Genomic DNA, 22,488 nt, shown 5'->3' on the forward strand with positions numbered 1-22,488 from the left:
AATCAAACATATTAAAATGAGAAGAGAAGGAATAATTCTACAGCTGCCAGTTAGCTTAGGTTAATCTAAATTACATGTATCCAGCAGAAATGAGACTCTTTGATAATATATGCATTTGGAACAAGCATCTTGCCAAGGAATTACTTGATAAATAGTAAGCTAGCTGAGTAGAACCTAATGTCATGATACTTAACCAAAGCAAAGGAAGTGGTTACTGGGGAAAGGCTTTTATCTTGGTCTCTTTGATCTTAGGACTTTGATTTTCAGTGGATACCTGGTTTTGAAACGCATACTTTTATGAACGGTATTGCCATATAAAATATTTCTTGCCAACTAGATGTAGGAAGAAATTTCAGCATTACTTTCAACTGTAGGCTGCTCTTGGAAAAGCTGGGGAGAGGTAGGGTGGGTTGTAAACAATTTCTTGTCATTGCTGCTGTTAATGCTGAGTGCTGAAGGCAATGGGCTGAAATTGCAGCTGAACAACAGTTTTCAGGGTGCAATTCTTAGTGGAGTTATCTTGCTATGTTACATTATAAATACAGACTGAGCTTGAAAGGACAAATATCCCTAACTATTCATGTTAACAGTTTGGAGGCTTCCTTTTGATAAAAAAAAAAAAAAATACTTAATACAGCTTTTATATTAAGTATTAAGCTTCTGTAACTTTTCACATAAAGCTCAAATTTGAGAAATGTGTTGGCCATATATTTTGTCTCTGGGACTTTAACAGTTCATTATGTTCTCACAGGAAAGGATATGATATCGTTACTCACAGCTTATCACTACAGTCTGGATGGTATTCCAGTGTCTCCTTGTTTTCATGGTTTGAAAGCTTTGTATTCTCTCAGTAACCGTGACAGTCACTGTGAGTTGTTGACTCATGAATCACAGACCAAGGCAAAGTTGCAGGTGGATAATTTTTCCTGACAGATTTTTCTTAGACTATGGTTGTGCTATGAAGCATGTCATGGAGCTTGTTTACTTTGACTAGAGCTGTCCTGTGAAGGTGGTAATGTCTGTAACTTAATTACATGTTAACTCTTGCAAAACTGTTTTACTGCTGCTTCAAGAGCATTTGGGGCGTCTTTAGAGATATATAACTTGTCAGTTGTTCAACTGGGCTTTAAGAAAAGGTGAAAATCTGTTCAATATCCATATGTAGTACTTCTGTTCAGTGTAGAAGTGCAGAAAGTATCTTGGGGCTTTGCATACTGTTTTACAGCATCTTCACCTTCAATGCCTTTGATTTGGATATTGTTCAAATATGTGGCCTCTTCTCAGACTTCAGGAAAAATTCTGTTTCTTGTGAAGCAAGGGTAGAGAATCCTTTTTCTGCTTTGTATTTGAGATGGTCAACTTGTGGGAGTTTAAGGCTCTTATTGGGACTAACAGAATAGAATAACATGTTCAGGAATTAAACTTAGCCTTCAAGGTCTTTTACAGTGTTAGCTTGGGGTCTACATTCAAACTTCTGTTACCATATTGTCTTTTTATAGTATCCTCAAGTGTTCTTGCTTTGTTTTATTACTAAGTATCTGTTAGCATGTGATTTGTTGTTAAACAAAGGCAAAACTTTTTTTCTTTAAATGAGACGATTGTTTTACTCAAAGCTAACTCAAAGATGAAGCTGTTAGTTTTTTCAATTCAGTCAAAAGCTGCACATCTTAAGATCTCAGGGAATTGAGTATTGGCCAACATGGGTTTTCAGTAATGCTGAATTAGTCTATTTTCTTTCTACAAAATGTAACATTTCCTGCTTCTCATTTTTTATGGTTTCTTACACTTTCATCTGATACTCTCATCGACAAGAGAAATGTGGTATGCTATGAGTTTTTAAAAATTATTTAGGGAAAACAACCTCCAGAGTACATAGCTATGTTTGTTCAATATGTGAACAAGACTAGGAAGTCTGCTCAACAATAATAAATTGGCAGTATTGCGTCTGTATTTTCATGGTATACTTCACAGCTGTTGGGAACAAAATGGAGATGCCAAAGGTAATATAAGAAAATCAAATGCTCTGATTTGAGATCTGAATGAACAGAGATCCCCACTCTTTCTTACCAAGACTCAGCTCCTTTTGTCCTGACTCTAGAGTGGCACAGAGGGGAATAGGGAGTTGCCATCAGTCCATAACGCCTCTACTTTACTGTTGCTTCCTCTTCACGCTTTGTTTTTATTCCAGTATGAGTGGATTCCATGAGCTGTAGTTCCTGTCAGATGCACACGTGGGATCTTTGTAGGCTGCAGCTTCCTTTAGAAAATATCCTCTTGTTTTGATGTGGGATTCTCCATGGGCTAAGATGTTATCTGTTCCAGCATAGTCCTCTTAACAGGGTGGGGTAGAAATGTCAGCTCCATTCTCTGGAGCAGCACCTCTTTTGCTGAGTTTGGTGTCTGCCTATAGGGTGAATATTAGCAATTTTTGGAAGTTATTCTTGAGGCTTTTTAAACAAGTACCAACTGTTTGTGGATCATTTCTGCTCAGAGTAAATTAAGTCTGAAATTCCATTATTATCTTAGTAACACTTCAGAATTATCCATAGATGAAATAATTTAACTTGGCTGATGTGGGAGCAGGGATAGAAGGCAAGCCTCCAACACTAACATTTCTAAATGTTAGATGTCACCTCAGAAGACAAGCATATTCCAGAGGAGATACAAATACCTGTCTAGTGGCCATAGCTGGAAGAAGGTAGTGAGGAACTGAGATTCAGACTCTTGGCCTCCATTGGTTTTGAATATCTATTTCCCATACAGCTAATACCTAATAGGAATTTTCTGTGGAGAGGTGAAGTCTTAGTACATTTAATTATGTGGAAATGCAAAACTTAATACCTTGGTATAGGTCTCTAAATCTATATCTAATAAGACCTATATAATTTGAGCTGTTTTATAAGGGATGTTTTAATATTGTGTTAGAGTTTGCAGATGGGGGTTTATCTTATTTAATGAACAATACTAGCATTGTATCTCTGAGTGTCTTTAATGAGCAGCTGTAATAAAGTTCTTAATCTTTTCATCATGAGTGTGTGCCAGGTTTTGAGGCTAGTAAAACTGTGAAACTCCCTTATTTATGTGGAAGTCCATGCATTATGTTCCTGCATATAGAATTTTGAAATAACTGTCTCGGTCTCAGGTCTAGCAATCTGAAAACATTGTTTTTGGGAGTTCAGTGTGCTTAGCTGACTGTATTCCATGACTAGGATTTCTAGAAAAATACACTGAAACTGTTGGAACTGTAACTGGATGGCTTTCCTATCTGGGCTCTCTTCTGTGTCATCCCCTAAACTCCCCAGGGAAAAGATTGTGAGGGAGAAAACCTGTCAGAAGGAGAGAGAATAGTTTCCTGAACTAGCTGATAACCCAGGGAAAACCATAGGAGGTGTTCTGGTTGAGGCAGCTTGGAGAATCAATTCCTGGCTCAAGTACTGTATTTGGTAGGCATAATAAAAACACTTTTCTGTGTTTTAATGAAGACCTGGCATTTGGGCTTGGTTGAGTTTTCATCACTCCCAAGTGACTTGGTCATTGTACATTTCAGAATAGTGCTACAGCAGGGAGCTTTTACTCAGGAAGGGTGAAATCTTCCTTGTAACCTGTGCACAGGTTGCCTGCTGTTGGAAGGTGAGCACAGAGACACCAATCTCTAATTGTTATATTAAATTAATTAAATGTTAGTTTAATAATAAAATTAAACTCAATTAAACCTAAATGCATGTACATTTAGAAAGTTAAGGCTTTCCACATAATATAGGGAGTACAAGTCGTGAATTCTGCTAAATGCTGTGTTCATTACATGTAATATGTCATCTCTTTTCTTAAAATCACATTTGACATCGAGGTAGATTTGTGTATTACACTAGAGCATGTGATGTCCTTTACAAACTATGTTTAACATGGTAAAAGTTTTGTGAGCACTTCTCTCAAGTATTTACTGAAAAGTTAACGTTTCAAGTGTCTTTAAGCTCTGAAGTGCTCCAAGACCATTAGTTTGTTATTGAAATGAAGGCAAGTGTTCACTTCTTGCAAACACTTTCAGTTAAATTGTTTTAAATTTTTAATTGCAGATTGTGTGGGGAGTATTCTTCATCCTTGTGGCATTGCTCTTCACTGTGTCTCTGTTCTTGTCAAAGTAAGTACATTTCAGCATTTTTCTTGACCATTTAAGCTACCTAGTTTCTGCTCTAATATAAAAATTGGGGTGGTTTGCCTCAGCCCCCTTATTTTCAATGTTACATTTCTGTCAATAGAGCTGCACGTGTCATTATAATAGTGTATATTGAAATGGAGCAAAATGTACCAAAACAAACTGAAGAAAGACCCCGTTTAAGGGGAAAGCAATTCTGATTCAGCAGAGAAATTAGGCATACATGTTCAGGAAATTTAATTCAGATTACAGAAGTACTCTGCTTGCTTGAATGAATCCTATTGCATGTACTTCTTTGACTGGGTAACAGGTGCTTAAAATCTTGCAGTAAATGACATGTTTAATCCCTTTTGATGTGCATTACATTGGATTGGTTTCATGGTGTTGAAAGTAACGCAGCCAGCTGCAAATCTGGTAGATTTCAATGTGGATTGACACTAACCAGAGGTCTCAAATGTTAGCATTTTTCATCCTTCAGATTGGGAAGATAAGGTTTATGACCCAAACTAGAGAAAAGCAAAAATGCTGAGGAGATGCAGAAATCAATGTATTTTTCAAAGAACAAGTGCAGTGAGTGTGATAAAGCAAAGCATGTGTCTGTGTAGATGTTAGACAGCTGTCAGTCTCTGGGATTAGTTCAGTTTGTTTTTTTCTTTAGAGCTGCCCTTTAAAAATTAAACTAAAGATAAAACTCCGGGAGAGCCACAGTACTTACAGTTGTTCTAATTACTGCAGTTTGGACAAAGCTCTGCATTCAGCTGGCTTCGACTCAGGATTTATAATTCTAGGAACTAATCTGACCAATCCATTGAATATGCTGTTACCAGTTCTTCAAAGAGTAAGTAAAGAAGTGGTGATATACATATGTAAGGATGCCCTTCTGTTTTCTTTTAAACTTCTGCCCAAGTAATTCATTAAAACAACATTGTCTAAATGTGTGTTCAGTAAAAGCAAGGCAACTTCCTTAATAATTTTTAGTTGTTAGTTACTGATATGAAAACCTTGGGTGAATGGAATCTAGTTTGGGCAAGGAAGATGGTGCTTGAAACTGATTTTGATATGATGAGAATAGTGGCAACACAAAATGACAGCATTTGTAGTTATTATGGACAGAATAGAAGCAACTTTGTCCCATTTTCTACATACATTCTGGTTGGTGTACTGGATATCTCAGGCCTTTTTAGTGAAGTAAATGCAATTTTTCACTTTTTCGTATACAGCACATTGAAAAATATGCTACATTGGGTGTGTTATAGTAAGGCATTAGTCTTGGAAGCAATCCCAACATAAAAACATACATCAGTTAAGTTCAGTAGAGTTGGAAGGCAACAAGTACACATACAAATTTGAGTTGGTCATGAGTAAAGTGAGAAAAAGAAAAGATGTAATATTAAGCTAATGCTTATTCTCACCCAGTTGAGTTATTCCTATCTTCTTGGTATAATGGGTCAGCATAATGCGTTGCTCCCCCATGGCTTTTAAAACTATTGAACATCTAAGCTTGTAGCTCACTGAGAAAAGTAGTGTTCAGTGTTGGGGCTTTAACAGTTAACAATGCTTACAGAAAGATATAAAGGACACAGTAACCTTGAAACTGCTAAGTTAAGCAGGAGCTGAGAAAAGACACATGGAGGTTGCATCTAAGCCCAATTAATAATGCTTACAGAAAGATATAAAGGACACAGTAACCTTGAAACTGCTAGCTAGATAACAGTTATGCAAAGTTAAGCAGGAGTTGAGAAAAGACATATGGAGGTAGCATCTAAGCAGCATCAAAAAAAACCCGCAAACAGGAAACTTTGCTAGGTGAATGCCAACCAATCAATAGTAGAGCTTTATGCATGCTTGCCTCGTGCAAAATGTTTATAGCAAATAGGAAAATGCGTGATCGCGTGGACGGAAGCAAAAAACTGTATAAGAGTCCACACGGACGCAACAATAAACGGAGCATTAGCCTACTCATCATATTGATGTGTCTCGCTTCCTCACCTTCGGCTGCGGCAGTTCAGCAGCGATATTATCTCAAGATTTTATTAATGTAAATATAAAAATCAAGTTTTGTATGCAGATACGATTAGAAAAATAGTTGCAAATGTGCAGTCCTAAAATAATTGTTGCCACTGTGGACTTGTCATTCTGTGGGCACGTTTAAAATAATTAAGTATTTCTTGGTCTAAAAATGTATAACACTTAAAAATTAAGACATGTCTTAAATTAATAAAAATGCTTAGTGCTTTCCCAAACTGTCTAAGCTCTATTAGCAGCAAGCTATGTTAGCTATATTTGGAGTCAGCTATATAAAACTTTAAAATAGGACTCTGACTACCTGAGATATAAGCTATAGAAGTAAAAGCTACTTAGTTTTGAGTGGGAGAAGAGCTTTTTTCCTTGTCTTTTTAACTGCTTGTGCTCTTGTTTTAGGTTTTTCCACTTGATTATATTCTTATCACAACCATTGTTATGTATTTTATCTTCACTTCAATGGCAGGGATTCGAAATATGGGAATATGGTTCTTCTGGACAAGGGTAAATATAACCTGAGAGTTTAGTTTCTAATACTCAGATATTTAACAAATACGTGCTCTTGAATATATTTAATATTTTTGTATTGCTTCATGAATATGGGATGTTGCCAATAGCATTGTCTGTATGCCTAATACAGTGTTAAAAACCTATTGTAGAATTTGCACTGCTTTTGGAAGGTGTTTTATTTTACCAAGTTATCAGACTTTGCCAAGTCATCAAAACTGATGTTTTAATTTGAGCAATAGTCAACTGACTCCTTCAAGGTTTAATCAGTGTCCCTTTGGCTTCTGACTTCTCTAAGTTAAAGCCATATTATTGGTATATTTGAAGTATTGGTCAATTTTATGGTCAAAATCCGTAATGTGGCATGCAGTCAGAGGTTCTTGAATTACCATCTGTGTGACAAGAGTGTTTAGATTCTTAAGAAAGAAGACAGTGCAGTGGTGATAGGGCTATCTAAATATTATGCAAATAATACATTACTGTATTCAAGCAGCTTTGTATCCTATAGCATGACATTCATGCCTCTGATCCTTGATTAAATATTTCCCTGCTAATGTGCCTACTTTCCCTTTAAAATTGTCACCTTTTCACGTGGTGACACTCCAAAATTGTGAACAGTGACCATCAGTCTTTGCATTAAGTTGTTAGATGAGTTGATGGTTTTGGTGCTGTCGTTTCCCCCTCAGCTGCCAGCTTCTTTACCCTAGCATGGTACTCAGGTTGAACCCTTGGGAATAAAAGTAGAGTGGTGTCTACAGGGCATCAAGGAGGGATCTTGTTCCCTGCAATGCTAACTGGACAAGATGCTACCATATGATGTGCCATTTTCCTCAGAGCCTGGGAGTGCTCTCTCATAACTCCATCCTCTGTTTCTAGATCTAATTAGGTATATAGTGATAGATGGCACCCCACTTTGAGCAAAGGACACAATATTCTTCAATAAACTAATGCACAGTTTGCTATAGGTGTGTGTGACAGGCAATTTAAACTAAATGCTAGCATATAAATGTTTTGGGCCATTAATACAAATAGAACTTAATTTGGTTAAATAGCTGTGCTTTGAAAATCTGCTTTGAACCACTGGAATTAAGTTGCCAGAAGATAATTGTAGCAACCTCCCACTTCTGGCAGTAGAATTAAAACTTATTTGAACTAAAGAGATTTTTTAATGCCTTCAGAAAAAAGAGATTTCATTGTGTTAATATTCTTTTTCTGATTTTAGCTTTATAAAATCAGACGAGGAAAAACTCGACCTCAAGCACTCTTATTTCTCTGTATGATACTCCTGTTGATAGTTCTTCATACAAGTTACATGATTTACAGTCTTGCCCCACAGTATGTAATGTATGGAAGCCAGAAATACCTGGTGCAGGTGAGATGCATTTTTTTTGTTTCAATTTTATTTTCTGCATTAAAAATGTACTGTTCACAGAACCTTTGAAAGTCAGACACATTTTCAGTTTTTGAAGCTACTTTGGTAGGCAGTTTTTTAAATACTAGTAGGTCTCTTGGTAATACACAAGCCAGAATTGGATTGCACTATGTATTACACAACTTAATTTCTAGGTCATCTCAAGACTTTGTGAAACTGATATTTGTTCTACTTTCTGTTACGACAGCAACTGGCTTCCACTACATTTTGTAATGGCCTGCTTAGATTGCTGAGTGACTGTTGTGAGAATTATTTTGAATATGTAGGGCTTTGTACAGAATGAAATCAATACTTGATTTACAAGTTGATGATTTTTCTGTGCATATTTATGAGGAAAGAGAAAGAAAAGTTGGTACAGTAGAAAATAATAATCTGAATGGAGCTAAATGTGTGCAGATTAACCACTTTTCAGGCACTTTGGACTGTCCAACTTCGTGCAACTCCATGCAGTTCTTGCACTGTAAAATCTACAGAATTAAGCAGTTAAAATTTAGTCTTTGTTTTTGCTTTTCTGTGTATTTCAAGGTTTTGATTTTTTAAGTGTTTCATCTTTTGTATCTGAAGAATTAAATTATTGTATTACATCTTAGTTTGAGTGGCAGCCTGCATATTTATGGGGAAGTTCAAAGTTACATATCAGAAGCATCTTGAGAGGTTTCATTGGTGGCTGTTTATTAAGGTCTGGTATCTTACAGGGGTAGATTTCATTAGATTTGATCTTGCAAATATAGACAACTAACCAGGTCATGAACTGGCTGCTTATTCAGGCCCAGTGAAATCAAGATCCCTTGGTTGGTATTTGATATTTAAGTTTCACAAAGACAAAACAGTTGAGCTGGAGTGGTTGAAAGAAAGTATGTAAATGAGATTGCAGTGATAGGATGCTGCTTTGAGCTTTTGGAATCACTCTTCATTTCTCTAGGAGTCTGTTCCTCTTGGAGGAGAACTCACCTGCTTTAAAAATGAAACACCTGCTCACTTCCTTCAGCTGCAACTATTTAGTAGTTTTGTAACTTATTACCATCAATTCTTAGTTTAAACAGTGACTACTTGGGGCAAAAGAATTACAAGGAGATATTGAAATTGCAGTACCATTAAATAGGCTAAGGAAGAGGAACTTGCTCAACTTAAAAGTGTTGGTGTGATAGGACTGTCACTGCAGGAAATAAAGGTCTCTGTAAATGCTACTTTACTGCTATATTTACATTTGAATTATCTGGTAATGGGCAATTGGTCATCCTGATAGCAATCCGAGCACAGTAATAGAATCACTGTAGGGGATTTGAATATTTAGTATTTAGGAAGTGTAATGCCTTTTATTAGATTTTTATGCTAAATATAGTTAACACAAAATAAATGTGTATAAATTGGCTCCACTTGTCAGAATTAGGGTAGTAGCAGCATGAAAGTAGGATGAAAGTCAGTTTAGGGGCATTTACATAGAACTTCTGGCATGGTTACTTACTGTTTATGTGGCAAGAACATCATATAGCTGTATCTGAATTAGTTGTGAGCTCAAGTCCCTGCAAATGACAGTTTGGGGTTTTTTTTTTATGTTGTAGAATGATTGTATGCCTCCTATTACACTGCAGAACCAATGTGGGTGTAAGAGTGGGAAGAACAATTCCATTAAGGGTCCTGCTGAACTAGTCTTTAGGCCTTACAGTAGGGAATCCTTTGTGATAAAGTTTGTAGATAGAATGGAAGATTTGAAGAGAAAAACAAGTGTTGAAGGCTGCGGCTAGCAGTTTGTTTTGCTTTATGAATAAAATAAAACGTGTGTATATTAAGGGAGACAGAAGGATTAAGACTTAAAAACACTTGCATGTTAGCTGTTTGTGACAAGAAGTATCTGAAGTTAAATGCTTTATTTCTAAGAAAAATGGGTCGAGAATAGAGCACAGCAGTAGGAAGGCTCTTGTCATTCTTGCAGCTATTGCAATATAATCCTGGTCAGCACTGCAAGAAGGATTAGCTGGAATGCTTGAGTAAAGCTGTAACTTTCTGTTTAAAGGATGAAAAAAATGTTCTGGTCAAGATAGCCATCCTGAGTCCTTCAGCTTATGTCTCATTTCAAAGAGCTATGTTTAAAGTGCATAATCTAATTTGAGTAGAAATTGATTTTATTGTTAAAATAACATAAGACATAAAGAATAAGCTGATAATTACATCTGGCTTCTCTGGCATACCAAATAGATAAAAGGTTTTATGAAAACATCCTCTCAGAGTATTTCACGATGTACCAGAAACATTTTCTATCTTGGACTGCCTTGGTAACTGGATGTTAAATTTTGATGTTTTGAAGTGAGGAGAGATGGAGTCTGGGAATGAACAGAAGCAAGATATTTTTCTGTGGATGTAGGAATGAAGAGGTTCTTAATTTGAATTGGTGATTATGGATTTAGGAATGTCCAGGAACATAACCAGGAGCAGGGCAAGTCGACATAGCAGGCTTCCTGATGAGGAGAACCGTATGTACCAGCTCACTTTGACAGTTCAGGTTTTCATTGTGCTCTCACACTACAGTTGATTCCATCCTTTAGAATAACGATACTGGTAACCAACAGTGTGTAAGAACCAAACAATAAATGAGCATTATTCCAGGAAAGCTTAGTGGATTGGTGGGCTGATGAACATGTGTATGACAGTCTGGTGGCTCATAGACTGTGTAAAAGGAGTCCTTCCCCCTTTGCTTTGCTCTACAGTAATTCCAAATCTAGTAATGTGTCAAACTAAATTATCACAGTCTATAGTAATGCATGGAATAAGTTAGATTCCTGTTTGAATCTTGAACTGTTTCCTTTGGAGACTGTAACTCTTGGCAAGAGCGTTTAATTTGGAAGTGCTGGTAACTCTTCCTTTTAACTGAATATGTATATAAAAGTGGAGCTTTTGTGAGGCAATTAACATTAACTAGACCTGGGCTACCTGCTTTATTAACTCTGAGCACTGGTGTGTTCAGTGCATGTGACCCCAATTCATTAAGTGTCTTCAGCTGTGGTGTCTGTAGGAAACTTTTGAAAATTTCTTCTGGATATTGTGCCCATACCAACCAAATTGCTCTGTAGGAATTTGTTCAATTTCAATAGCTTTTCAGACACCAAGGATAGCTTGGTTTCACCTCTTGAAGCAATTTATTGTATGTGTTTATCAGCAATGAGTCTTTTCATAACCTTTCACAAAGCAAGAATTGTATCCACCTCCAGGCCACCTTTTTAGCTTTCTGGCAAAAGCCTAACTTTGCCCATACGTAAGGTGTAATTCCTATTTCTGTTCAATAAGACCAAGGGTTATTTTGCCTTTGTCTGAAAGAAAGACAACTGCTTGCTGATATTTGTACCCAGTGGACCTTTAAGACTTGATTGAGCCAGACAGGAACTGAAAAGCCAGTACTTGCCATAAGCAGCATGGATACTTTTCCCTGGTAGGGGACCAAAACAGCAGCCATCACTTTCTTTCTTCAGTCATCACTTGGATAATTTGGAGGAGTGGAGTAAATTGCAGAACCAGAGTGTCTCCTTTGTCAGCAGCAGGACTCCAGAAGTACCATCCCTTAGATGGCTAAATGTGGAAACAGATCTTTTCAAGTTCTTGATATTTAACATAGGCAGAAACCAATCATGTAGGTGTAACAGGCTGTATCCTAACCCTTTATATAATAGCTTGCTATTTTCTGAAGTGTCCAAAATGTGTCAGCTCTTGAAGCACACATACTGACTTACTGTCCATGGTTTTGTCTCGTGCTTGGCCTTGATGCATCCTGCTTTCAGCCTTGGAGTAGATGGGATAACAGAACACTAAAATTTTACTCTGCCAATACTTCTACTAAAAGTCTTAAGTTATAGGAACGTTCATGGAGAACAGTGATATAACACCTGGAAAAAAGCATAGATGTTGTCAGAGAAAGCCCATAGGTCTAGCTATTGTTGTATTTAAAATCCTGTTAATATGTTAAAGTGAGTGAAGATAAGGAAGACAGAACTTTAAAATGGCTATGTTGTGATTGTTTTGTGCTTTTTATGTGCCCCATGGGATTTTACAAGGTGTGATACTGTTCTTTTGAAAGCAGTGCTTGCTATGACTGAGCAGTGTAAGCTGGAAGTGACAGCCAGCTGGAATGCATTCTGGAGATGGGAAGCTGCTCAATGTGCACTGAATAACTGAAATTTCATGTGTTCTGTTTTTACCCTGTTGTTTCTGTCTACACATTCTCTTTTGTTCCTGATCCCTGTGACTAAGTCATATTCCTTTTAGATTTGTTTTTTAAGGCAATCTCTCCACTTTCATGGTCTTGCATGAAGCAAAATTACTGCACGTACAAATTGCTGCTTTTTTTTAGATAGACACTGAGTTGTTTCTCTTGATTGTTCAGAGTGAAAACTGGATTTGCTTAATATTGATAAACTTTCTCAATTAAGTTTTTAGAGCTTAATTATATGTGCTAGCCTTGTACTGATGGCTGGTATGTTTTAAGGAACTTCTTTCCATCTGAAGAAAAGGTGTTGTCTTACTGATTTCTTTAGAGGGTTTTCTGTCTAGGAAATCATGAGAGTGCAAGTAAATACAGTAGGTGTGGACCCTTTAAAGTGAATCAGAGTATTAAAAAATCAATATAGTGCAAAGGATTTACATTGAACTCTGCTAAAAATATTCATTGATTGTTCAAAAATGTGGAACACAGAATTCATGTTCCCTGAAAGGGTCAGTTTTCCAAAGATTTGCAATGTTTAAGCAGGTACCTTTGGGTTTTCAATAGTTCACTTAAGCTTAATTTTTCTTCTTCCACTCTGGTAGTTGAAGTATGTTGTGTGCTACCATCTGGCTTTTTTAGACTAGAAATATACTGTATTCATTATCATTATCAATCCTAATATTTCTGTGGTGTCTTCACTATCAAAGTTGATTTTCAAATTAATTTTATGCACAGTTAAAAGGTTTAATTTCAGAACTCAAGTATATTTTTCACAAGTCTTCAGAAAGAGCACAAGCTATTAATTTTTTTGTTAATGAAGTCATACTTAGAAATGTTCATATTTTACTGCTTACAGCTTACTCTGAATATGCTGTATAAAAATACTTTTGAATATTCTAAGAGATATACTTGGGGTTTTTTTAATTAATTAACTGAAAAATATATTTGGTTTCTGTGCTGTCGTTGTCTATGGAAGACCACTGCTGGTAAACTAATGTACTAATTTTCATATTTATAATACAGAGTAATAAGACAATTGGTCAGCCAAGCAATGTGACACTTGTGTCTAAAGACTGTGATGCAGATGCACCTGAAGGTAAGATAAATTTGTTTCTTGTATTTCCAGTGTGATAGGTGCATACTTAGCTGTAATAAGCAGCTTAATCTGTCTTCATGGCTTTCATTTGCCTAAAATGAAGCTTTGAGGTATAGTTAAAGCTTACTTTATTCATTTAAAAGAATGACTATTTTTAGTAGAAACCATGGGTAACAAAACATTCCAGTTAACTTTAAAGTCTCACACTTTTCTTTAATGTGTATGTAGAAGATCTTAAAAATAACCCCAGCTGGTGAATAGCTAACATTGAAAGTGCACTTCACTGTGTATATTTATCATACAAACATCTAGACAAGTATTCCATTTGGTCTCTCAGTGTACTCAGGAAAACTAAGGTCTGAGCTTCTCAGTGGAACTTGAGATTCTCCATGGAAACTTACAGATAAGAGAACTACATAATTTTTAATGAGATGTAAATGTGGGCTCTTCCATGAGCAACAATACCAGCAGAACTAGAAATCTTAGACTATTTTTCTCTAATTTTCTTAGAGTTATGCTGGAAATTTTAGGGAATGATCAGTTTTCTCAGCTGTATTGCTAAATGTCCCCTTTTTGACAGTTATTTGGGCAGAAGATGTATTATGGATATTCTGGAGTTAAGTAGTGACTAGCAAGCAGATGGATAATGCTGGAATGTTCCTTGAGTTTGCATCTATGCAGGCCTTACTGTTGAGTGGGTTTTTTTTGTTTGTTTGTTTGTATTTTTTGTTTGGTTTGTTTGTTTGTTTTTTTGTTTTTGTTTTGGTTTTTGTTTTATTTTTTTTTTTTTTTTGGGAGAGAGAGAGAGACTGGTAACATTTTATTTAGTGGTTATTCCTCTGTGAAACTTGAGTAAGGCTGTGAATGAGTTTTAGCCTGGTTTCATTAAAAAACTAAGCTAATTGAAATCATGCTGATTTTATTTTTTGCAGTCTTATTTTACACTTCCTTTCCCTCTGTACAAACAGTTTTTTCACAGCTTGAATTGCAGAAATGGTTGAAATACTGATAGTACTCTTTTTAAGGTCCCAATCATATTGATTGCTAACACTGATCTCAGCGTAAGATTTATAGCCTTCAGAATTGTCCAGATTTTTTCAAACCCAAGCCTTCAATTGTTCTTATTCTGGCCAACTTTCAGCTCCTCTGTAAGAACAGCAGTCGCACTGTGTGCGCATTTCTATCCTTATGAAAATGCTTGATAGTGTTAGTTAATTGATAGAAAAGATATATAGTTGTCCTGTATTCTCCTCTTACTATCTTAATATTCTGTAAAACCTGCTGCTAGAAGTTCTTAATAGCCACTTGGTTCTTATCTACTTTTGTTATTGGAAAATATAAAATTTTTGTACTAGTAGGGGTAACTGGACCGTTAGTTCTTTGTTCCTAGTCTGTCAAGCCAGATCTCTTCTGGAAGGCAGTTCCCTGTGGGACTACACAAGACAGAGTGAGACAGATTTAATTGACATAGCTAGTTTGATAACCAGGGTGCCATGGCAGGAACAAACACATCTCTGGGATTACAAGAAGATGGGATTAAACCGGTTTATGGGAATAAGAGAGGTTCAATCAACCCCCTACGAGAAAGATGTTGTAAAATGCATGAGTTGTTTGTATGATCTTTTAACCTAATTATTGTAGTAGAAATTATTAACTTTCCTGAGATGGTATATAATCTTTTGGAAAACCTCAGTAAAATGAATTCTGATCACTGAATCAGTCTTCCTGTCTCTCCATCAATTGCTGATAATTTGCTTGTATTTATGCTTATCTTTAAATTGAGTATGTGTGTTAGTCTCATTCCTGGTGGTTCATAGCATTTCCCAAGGGTGATAGATTTTTTTTTTTCTCCCTATTTTCCCCCATACTTCAAATCATTCATCCATTTTTTTGATTGCTGTTTTTAGACTTAATGCAGTTTCAAGTATTTAGATATTTTGTTCAATTCATGTTTAAGCTGCTCTGTTTTTGTGATTAAAATTAGAAACTGGCAAAATTTAGAAGAGGAAATGTTGCCTTTCAAAATGAGATTGCTTTTGTCCAAGTTGTACAGATCTTTTTTTCTTATAAGCAGCTTCTTGACTTGGCCAGTATCTCTGAAAGCAGAATGTACTCACTGGCATTGGTAAGTTTGTTAGTCTTGACCTTTGTGAGAGAAATTAAAATAGTCTGATTTCCTCAGACTTTGCTTAATTATAGAAACTGGGATTGGATTTAAATAAACTTACTCAATTCCACCCATTCTTGAATTTTTTTAATACTTTACATTATTTTCGTTCTTATTTACTTTGATCAATGGAAACAATATGCTGATCCTTAAAAGTAGTCTTCTGATGTACTGAACACAAGTTGGTCTGTAAATGATGGCGTTGGTTTGTCATCATCATCATGTTGTGGTGGCTGTCTCCAAGTCATGGTCTCTTTTCTTAATGGAAAAGAGATGGAGAAGATATTGATATACTGTCCTGTGCTAAACTAGTATGAGTAGAAGATGGATGGATATTTCTTAAATTGGGATATCAGTGTGATCAAAAGGCTTAAGTGGAGTTATATTAACTGTAGATGATACATTCAGGCCATTCATGTGTTTCTATAAATGAAAGAAAAGATTATTTTGTAATAATCAACTTAAAGAAAAAGTTGCATTAGTGAAAATGCTTTAATGATAGTTTCATCCAGTCAGTTTTAGAAACTGGAAATGTAATCCTTACCTTGGAATAACTGCCAATTTTAATAGCCGTTTTAACAAAACTAATGAAACAAAGCAGATGCTACTCTTTTTTGTGATCAGACAGAGCATCCTGACAAGTCAGATTTATTTCAAAGGTAGGAACTAAAGTTCTAAATACAATTTCTCTTGCTTTTAAGGATATTAGACATGGGCAGAAATAGATGCAAATAACTTTAGGATAAAGGTTGGTCACGTACTTGCAGTTTGAATTACATTCTTTGGTACTAGGGTTTTATGTAAACCCGTGAAGTGTAACTAAATGGACACATTGATTTGTTTTCTCAATTAATTTTGTTCCATTTAAATTGATTTACTTCTAACAGGTGTTTTTCCTTAAACATAAAACAAGCAATGACCTCTTAATGGCTGTGCTGATAAATAAGTTTATAGCATTCAGTTGTCTTATTAAATGCTCAGATATTGGAGATATGATCTCTACTTACTGTTACTAAGTAAATTATTTTTTTCTTTCTGAGATGGTAGAAGAGACTTGATCAGGTTGTAATGGCTAATGCTTCAGGCTTTATTGGGCAGTGTGTCCTGTAGATATGTTCAAAATAATGTTTGGTTTGGTCCAAAAGACAATTTTACTTCCTGGAGAAACACAAGGCAGTTAAAATGCAATCTTACAAAAAACACATTCTCAAATATTTATAGTTTGATATTAATTCGTAGGGTTTTAACATTGATATCTGCTTTCATTCAGCAAAGCTTGTCTCTATTTACTCCTGAAGTGCAGGAGGTAAATCGGTTTTATACTCAGATAAGGGCCATAATAGTGTAACTACAGGAAACAGAATAGAAGACAAAAAATAATAGAGCAGGGTACATCTTATAAGTCAAAGCACTTTTTTTTAGTTAAACATCTTGCACAAAAAGTTTGTGTTCTGGTTAACTTAAAAAGCTTTTAAAGTAGTCTTTCGGGGGCAGCAAGTTTAGTACATTTGTTATAGGCAAAACAAGCTTAGTTTTCAGTGGTCAGTAGAGTTGGGCAAAAGTATCATTTGATGACTGTTTTCAAGGGCTAATGACGGCTGAAATTGGGTCTGCACTTCAGTTGAGTATAAGGTAAAGCAAAGAAGTTCAATTATGTGATTAAGACTCTTGTAGCAGAATTAATGTGTTGAAAACTTAGTATAGGTTTAGCTTAACAGGTTAATGAGATTTAATGTAAATGAGCGATGACTCAGCTGCAAGCCTGAACTATGAGATCAGATAAACACTATCTGCCTCTTTCTAGATTAAAAGATCTAGTTTTTAGGCATCACTCACTTTAAATGCATAACTTGCTCTGAATCCCCCTTAGATTCTCTTACTTCACTGAGGAAATGAGCCTTGCCCAAGGCCTGTTACATGCTGGGTGCAGTTCATCTGCTAGGTCTTTTTCACAGACCTGTGCTGACTTGGAACTACATGTGAAGTGTGAAAGAAAAAAGAATCTCATTTCTAAGGCTTTGAAATGAGATCTTACTGTGCTAAATTATCTGTGCTGCCTTCTAAGATGCACTTACTAGCTAGAAGGCAAAAAGTTCAGGACCTCAGGCTTTATTTTTGCTTGAAAAAAGACTAGATATAGACATTACTCAAGCTGGAGGCCCAAATACAAATGCCAAAACAGGAGCATATTCTGTTTCTCTTCTAGAGAAATGCAGGAGACGTGCAAAGGGAAACCGCAAACGAGTTGCTCAGAATCCTCAATATTAGTAAATTTGTATGAAGAGTTGTATGACTCTAGGCTATCACTTCCAAACTGTTGTTCTAAATTAATTAATTTGAAAAGCTACAAAATGTTTTACATAAAGTAAGGATATTGGTGAGTACTTTCCATTTTCCTGTTGTTTTGTGAATGACCTTACTAGTACTTTACCCTGAATCTATACTTACACCTAACACTTTTGAAGTCTTCTGTAACCATAAGAACTCCATGTAGATAAACACGGTGTGTGTGTGAGCACAGAAAGCCCTGTTTGGCACCTGTAAACAATGTGAGCAGCTGAGAGTGCTGTAAATGTCTTTTTGCACTACATTTTTCACTGACATGCAGGTGTAGATTCATCAATTCCCGCAATTACTTTTCCTAAAGGAGGAGGTTTTGATAAGAGTGAAAATAATAGGTTATGCTGTCTGCTGCTTCCTTTGTAGAGTTTTGCATCTGTGCTCATCCTTAGAGTATTGCCTTTGATGTTTATCACTGGCTATATATTTATAATAAGAATTGTTTGCCTCTAGTTACTTAAAAATAAGGCTTTCAAGGGAGACTCAGAAAATGCCTCTTGAAGAACTTCAAGTTTAAGGTGGCAGTTCAAAAGCCTGAGATAACATTTATGGCTTGTTTTTAAACCAATGTGGCCAGTGCTTGTAATGAACCTGAATTATGCACCATGTTTCAAAGAATCTCTACTTTCAACAAAAACACTGAGAACACTTTTTCCATCAGCAGGCTGACTCAATGGTTTATTGCTTCTTTGTACAAACTGGGCATTATCTCTTTGGGATTAAAGTGGTTTCAGATTTAGCTTTTGGCTGGCTAATGCTGTACTCTTTCACTTATACATGGACTTGTAGCATTAGTATTTTCCTCACTTGAAGATACTTAATAAACATTAAAATCAAGTCATCCTTTAAACTTGTGAAAAATGAGATTTGAGATTAACAGGTTTAGCTCTTCAAATCTCATTAAATGTTTTTCACCTAGTCTGGTAATACATGCAAATCTTGGCACCCTCACAGATTCTCTGTAACCAAAGTGAAATAGAAACCTTATAGCTGGATGAAATTTTACATTATAATGCCATAACTTTGCTAGGATGAACTCCAAATCTAAAATGGCCAAAAAAGGACTGATAGGCTTTGTGAGCATGTAGAGGAAAGTAGTGAAATTTTTTGCTATGTTTAGCTAAAGTTTGTTCGTGCTTGGTTGTAAGATCCAGAACCTCTTATCTACAACTAAATCCTTCATTCATATGTAAATGCAAATCCTGTTCCTACATGTCACTTCATTTAAATTTGACTGTTGTGGAAAAAATGTGACACCCAGATCACTCAATAGGACATTATTTTTTATTATTTAGCATTTAGAAACTTTGATTAGTGACTTTTTTTTCTTCTTCTGGCACACAGTCTTGGAGGATCTTAAACTGGAAGCCTCCTTAAAGCTGTGTGAGCACTGATGGGACATAAAAATTCTCAAGCCATTTAATGTAAACATTCATAATAGGTAATTATCATAAAGAAATTTTGTGACTGCTGCAGTTGTTCATGTACTGTAAAATAACTGCAAATAGCAATTGGTTATCCGGACTTGTAACTTTTGTTACAAAATCAGATCTGACTATTTGTTATAAAACCAGACTGATTGACATCAATTACATCTTTTTTTCTGTCTGTCTAGTGTTATATCAGGTTGTGTTTGATTTGCAGATAGATCATAAGAAGTATCGTACACAACTTACCTGTAGCTTAAAGCACTGACAAAATCAGAGTTTGCTTTGTAAATGACTTGCCCCAGATAGCTTTTACAGTCTCCTCATTAATTCCTGGTTTCCAGGTTTCTGACTCCTCCTTAGCCTGCTAAATCTTTTCCTTTGTCAGGTTTTGATTCCAAGCCTACTGAGCAGCTTCTGCTGAATAAGGTAGCTTTTTGGACTAGACTTTATCTGGATAGCCTTTTGGTCTCTGCAGGTTTAATTTAGGGTGCCACTCATTACCACTTCCAGTTAAGCAGAAAAATCCTTCACCAAAGCCAGACAACTGGGATGAAAGAGCAGGCAGCTTTTTTTGCTTGTATGTTAGAACTAGATTTTAGAAGGTTTTAGATAGCTGCAAACTGTTGTTTAATATCTGAGTGATTTGATACTCATGCTTCTGTAGTGCACTGTAGTACTTTAAAATGCTGTCAGCTTGAAGTGTTGGAAGCTTACTGATTCACATCTCTAAGTGGGGAGTTATTGTAGCTACATACAACCAGTTGGGAAATATTTGCACATCGCTGCGGTATGTGGATAGTATGTCTTCCAATATGCTTTTCAGTCTGATAAGGGATCAAAGGTGTAATTTTATTGCAAAGTTAACCTTGAAGCAAGTGGCACTAAAGCTGTTTTTACTTCCATTATTGTGAAAGCTGACTGAGGGATGAATTGAAATTTAAGCAATTTCTGGGAGAAGTTAGCTGAGAGATAAGTGGTATGGGATGCCACAGCCCAAAAGTTGAAAAGCTTTGTTTAGGAGATTAATTTTAGCTTGTGAAACCAGAGAAGTAGCAGCAGCGGAGGGGCTGGATTGTCAAGTGCAAAGACAGGCTCAACAGCTGAATGAGGCTACTATTAATTCTGTGTGTATATATATCACAGCAAAGAAGAATATGGAATAAGTGGGGATATGCTCAAATAGTATGTAAAAAAAAAAAAAAACCACTTGTAGAAACTAATGAGTCAGGGGCAATTAAGAACATAATTATTCTTTGCTGTTTAGACAACAAGGGAAGAAAGAAATCCTGTATTTGTGGCCAGGACAGCTGTTGCTGCCATTCCATGAATCTGTTTCCGGAGAAAGGTGGAAGTGAGATGTGAAATACAATCTTTAACATAAATTTCTGTGGACTTTGGAAGCACTTGAGTGACCTTAACACTATGAAATACTGGTCAAGATGTTAGATTGTGAGATGACAGGTACAAAACGGGGAGATTTTTAATATACCTGTAATATCCTCCTGTAGAGACTCCTGAAGCTTGCTTTGTCTCAACAATTTGATCTGTGCCCAAAGCCATACCTAGAACCTTCAAGCAGCAGCTACTTTTTTGCAACACTGCTTTTGATTTGTTGGCAGAAGGGGTCTGAAATTTTGCAGTGCTTAGATGTTCAAGCACAGAAAGTATGCAGCTTTTCCTTTGGAAGTAATTTTGTGTGTATTTCAAGTAAAACTAGGTTCTACTTGAAACTGGGAATGTAGGTTTTATTTGTCTTTGGATAACATTCACACTTTGCAGTTTCCCATCCAAAACTACCACTGTTATTTAGATTTGTGTTGTCTCAATATCTACCTTCATATAATGATTTTGTGCACACACAGGACCTAAGAAGTAGTCTGGTCCAATGCCCAGGAGAGGGCATGTAGAGCAGGTTGCTTACATCCATCCAGCTGTGAATGTCTGAGGGACAGCCTGCTCCAATATTTACTTATGCTGATTGCCTCTCCTACTATTTAATAGGCATATTTCTTGATGTAGCTCTGTCATCTGTTGTCCTGTTATTATGCAGGTCTAGGAAGAATCTCATTTAATACTTTGTAAGCCCCCACTAGATAGCAGAGGCAGCAGTAGGACTCACCTGCAAATACCTTTACTTCAAGCTGAAAGAATACATCTTCATTGTCTGAAGTGTGCTGTAAGCTGTTCCAGTGCTCCTCCAGTAGATTTTGTTCAATAAGTCAATGATGCTTTTGTACTGGGCGACCCAAAATGGCACCATTGCAGATGCAGTTTGTCACAGGGGAAGAATTGATCACTTTCGTTGACTTCACTCACTGCATTCCAGATAGTGAAGCCTGATATTCAGTTACATTTCTGAGTTATAGATGAACACCAGTAACTACGTTTTTTGTTCCTCTACTGGGAGATGAGTTTGCTTTCTCCACAGTTGCATTATATCTGGTCAACCCTCAGCCCACACTATTGCATGGTGTCATTTTGTTCCTGGTACAGGGCCTCTGTCTCCATTAAACTTTGAGGACTGTTTCAAGGGGCTTGAAACCTTTCCTAAATCTGACCATCTAGTGTGTTGGACCTCTTCTCTTTATTTCTCCCCAGTTTGATCTGTGGATTTACAGAGGGTATAATCTGTTTCATTGTCTAGTTGATTAATGAAGAGGCAAAACAAGTGTACAGTATTGACTTTCAAATAATGCCGATGTTTATAAATTACATTGTTCACAACAATTTGTAACTCTTCCCTAAGAAACTATTTCCTTCTACACGCTTTTGTGAAAGCTCACCGTGTTTTGAGATGCATAAAAGGCAGACTTCATAAGTAAGTTCTCATAATTTGAGTTTTCAGTGCACAAAATCATGTTTTAGGCTTTAATACTTGGCTTTGAACAGAATTATTCATTGTAATTCATCATAAACTAGCTAATTCACCTCCTGGAAGAAGCCTTAACTTCAAAATATTACATTAAGTGTTTCTTACCATAATGAAAAACTTCATCAGTGGACTCAAACCAAAAAAAATAGTTGACTCTTCTGGTGGTAATGACTATTAATACTTGTCATTCTTTTTTTTTTTTTTTTTTTTTTTTTTTTTATCTTGAATCTTGGCTGTTTGGCTTTGTTCCATGGTCAGCACTACGTATGTACATAGA

The 22,488-nt window shown here is 36.1% G+C and overlaps 1 protein-coding gene across 2 annotated transcripts in view; it reads left to right on the top strand.

Annotated features, from left to right (window-relative positions):
- Positions 1–22,488, top strand: part of LMBRD1 (LMBR1 domain containing 1) — a 72,799-nt gene that overhangs the window by 47,592 nt on the left and 2,719 nt on the right. For both annotated transcript variants that reach the window (XM_083856293.1, XM_083856294.1), the window contains exons 10-14: positions 4,074–4,138; positions 4,889–4,991; positions 6,575–6,679; positions 7,905–8,054; positions 13,330–13,402. In XM_083856293.1, the coding sequence (XP_083712419.1) occupies positions 4,074–4,138; positions 4,889–4,991; positions 6,575–6,679; positions 7,905–8,054; positions 13,330–13,402 (496 nt within the window). The remainder of the gene's footprint in view (positions 1–4,073; positions 4,139–4,888; positions 4,992–6,574; positions 6,680–7,904; positions 8,055–13,329; positions 13,403–22,488) is intronic.

This window comes from Zosterops lateralis (genome assembly GCF_965231275.1).
Source record: "Zosterops lateralis genome assembly, chromosome: 3".
Classification (NCBI taxonomy): domain Eukaryota; kingdom Metazoa; phylum Chordata; class Aves; order Passeriformes; family Zosteropidae; genus Zosterops; species Zosterops lateralis.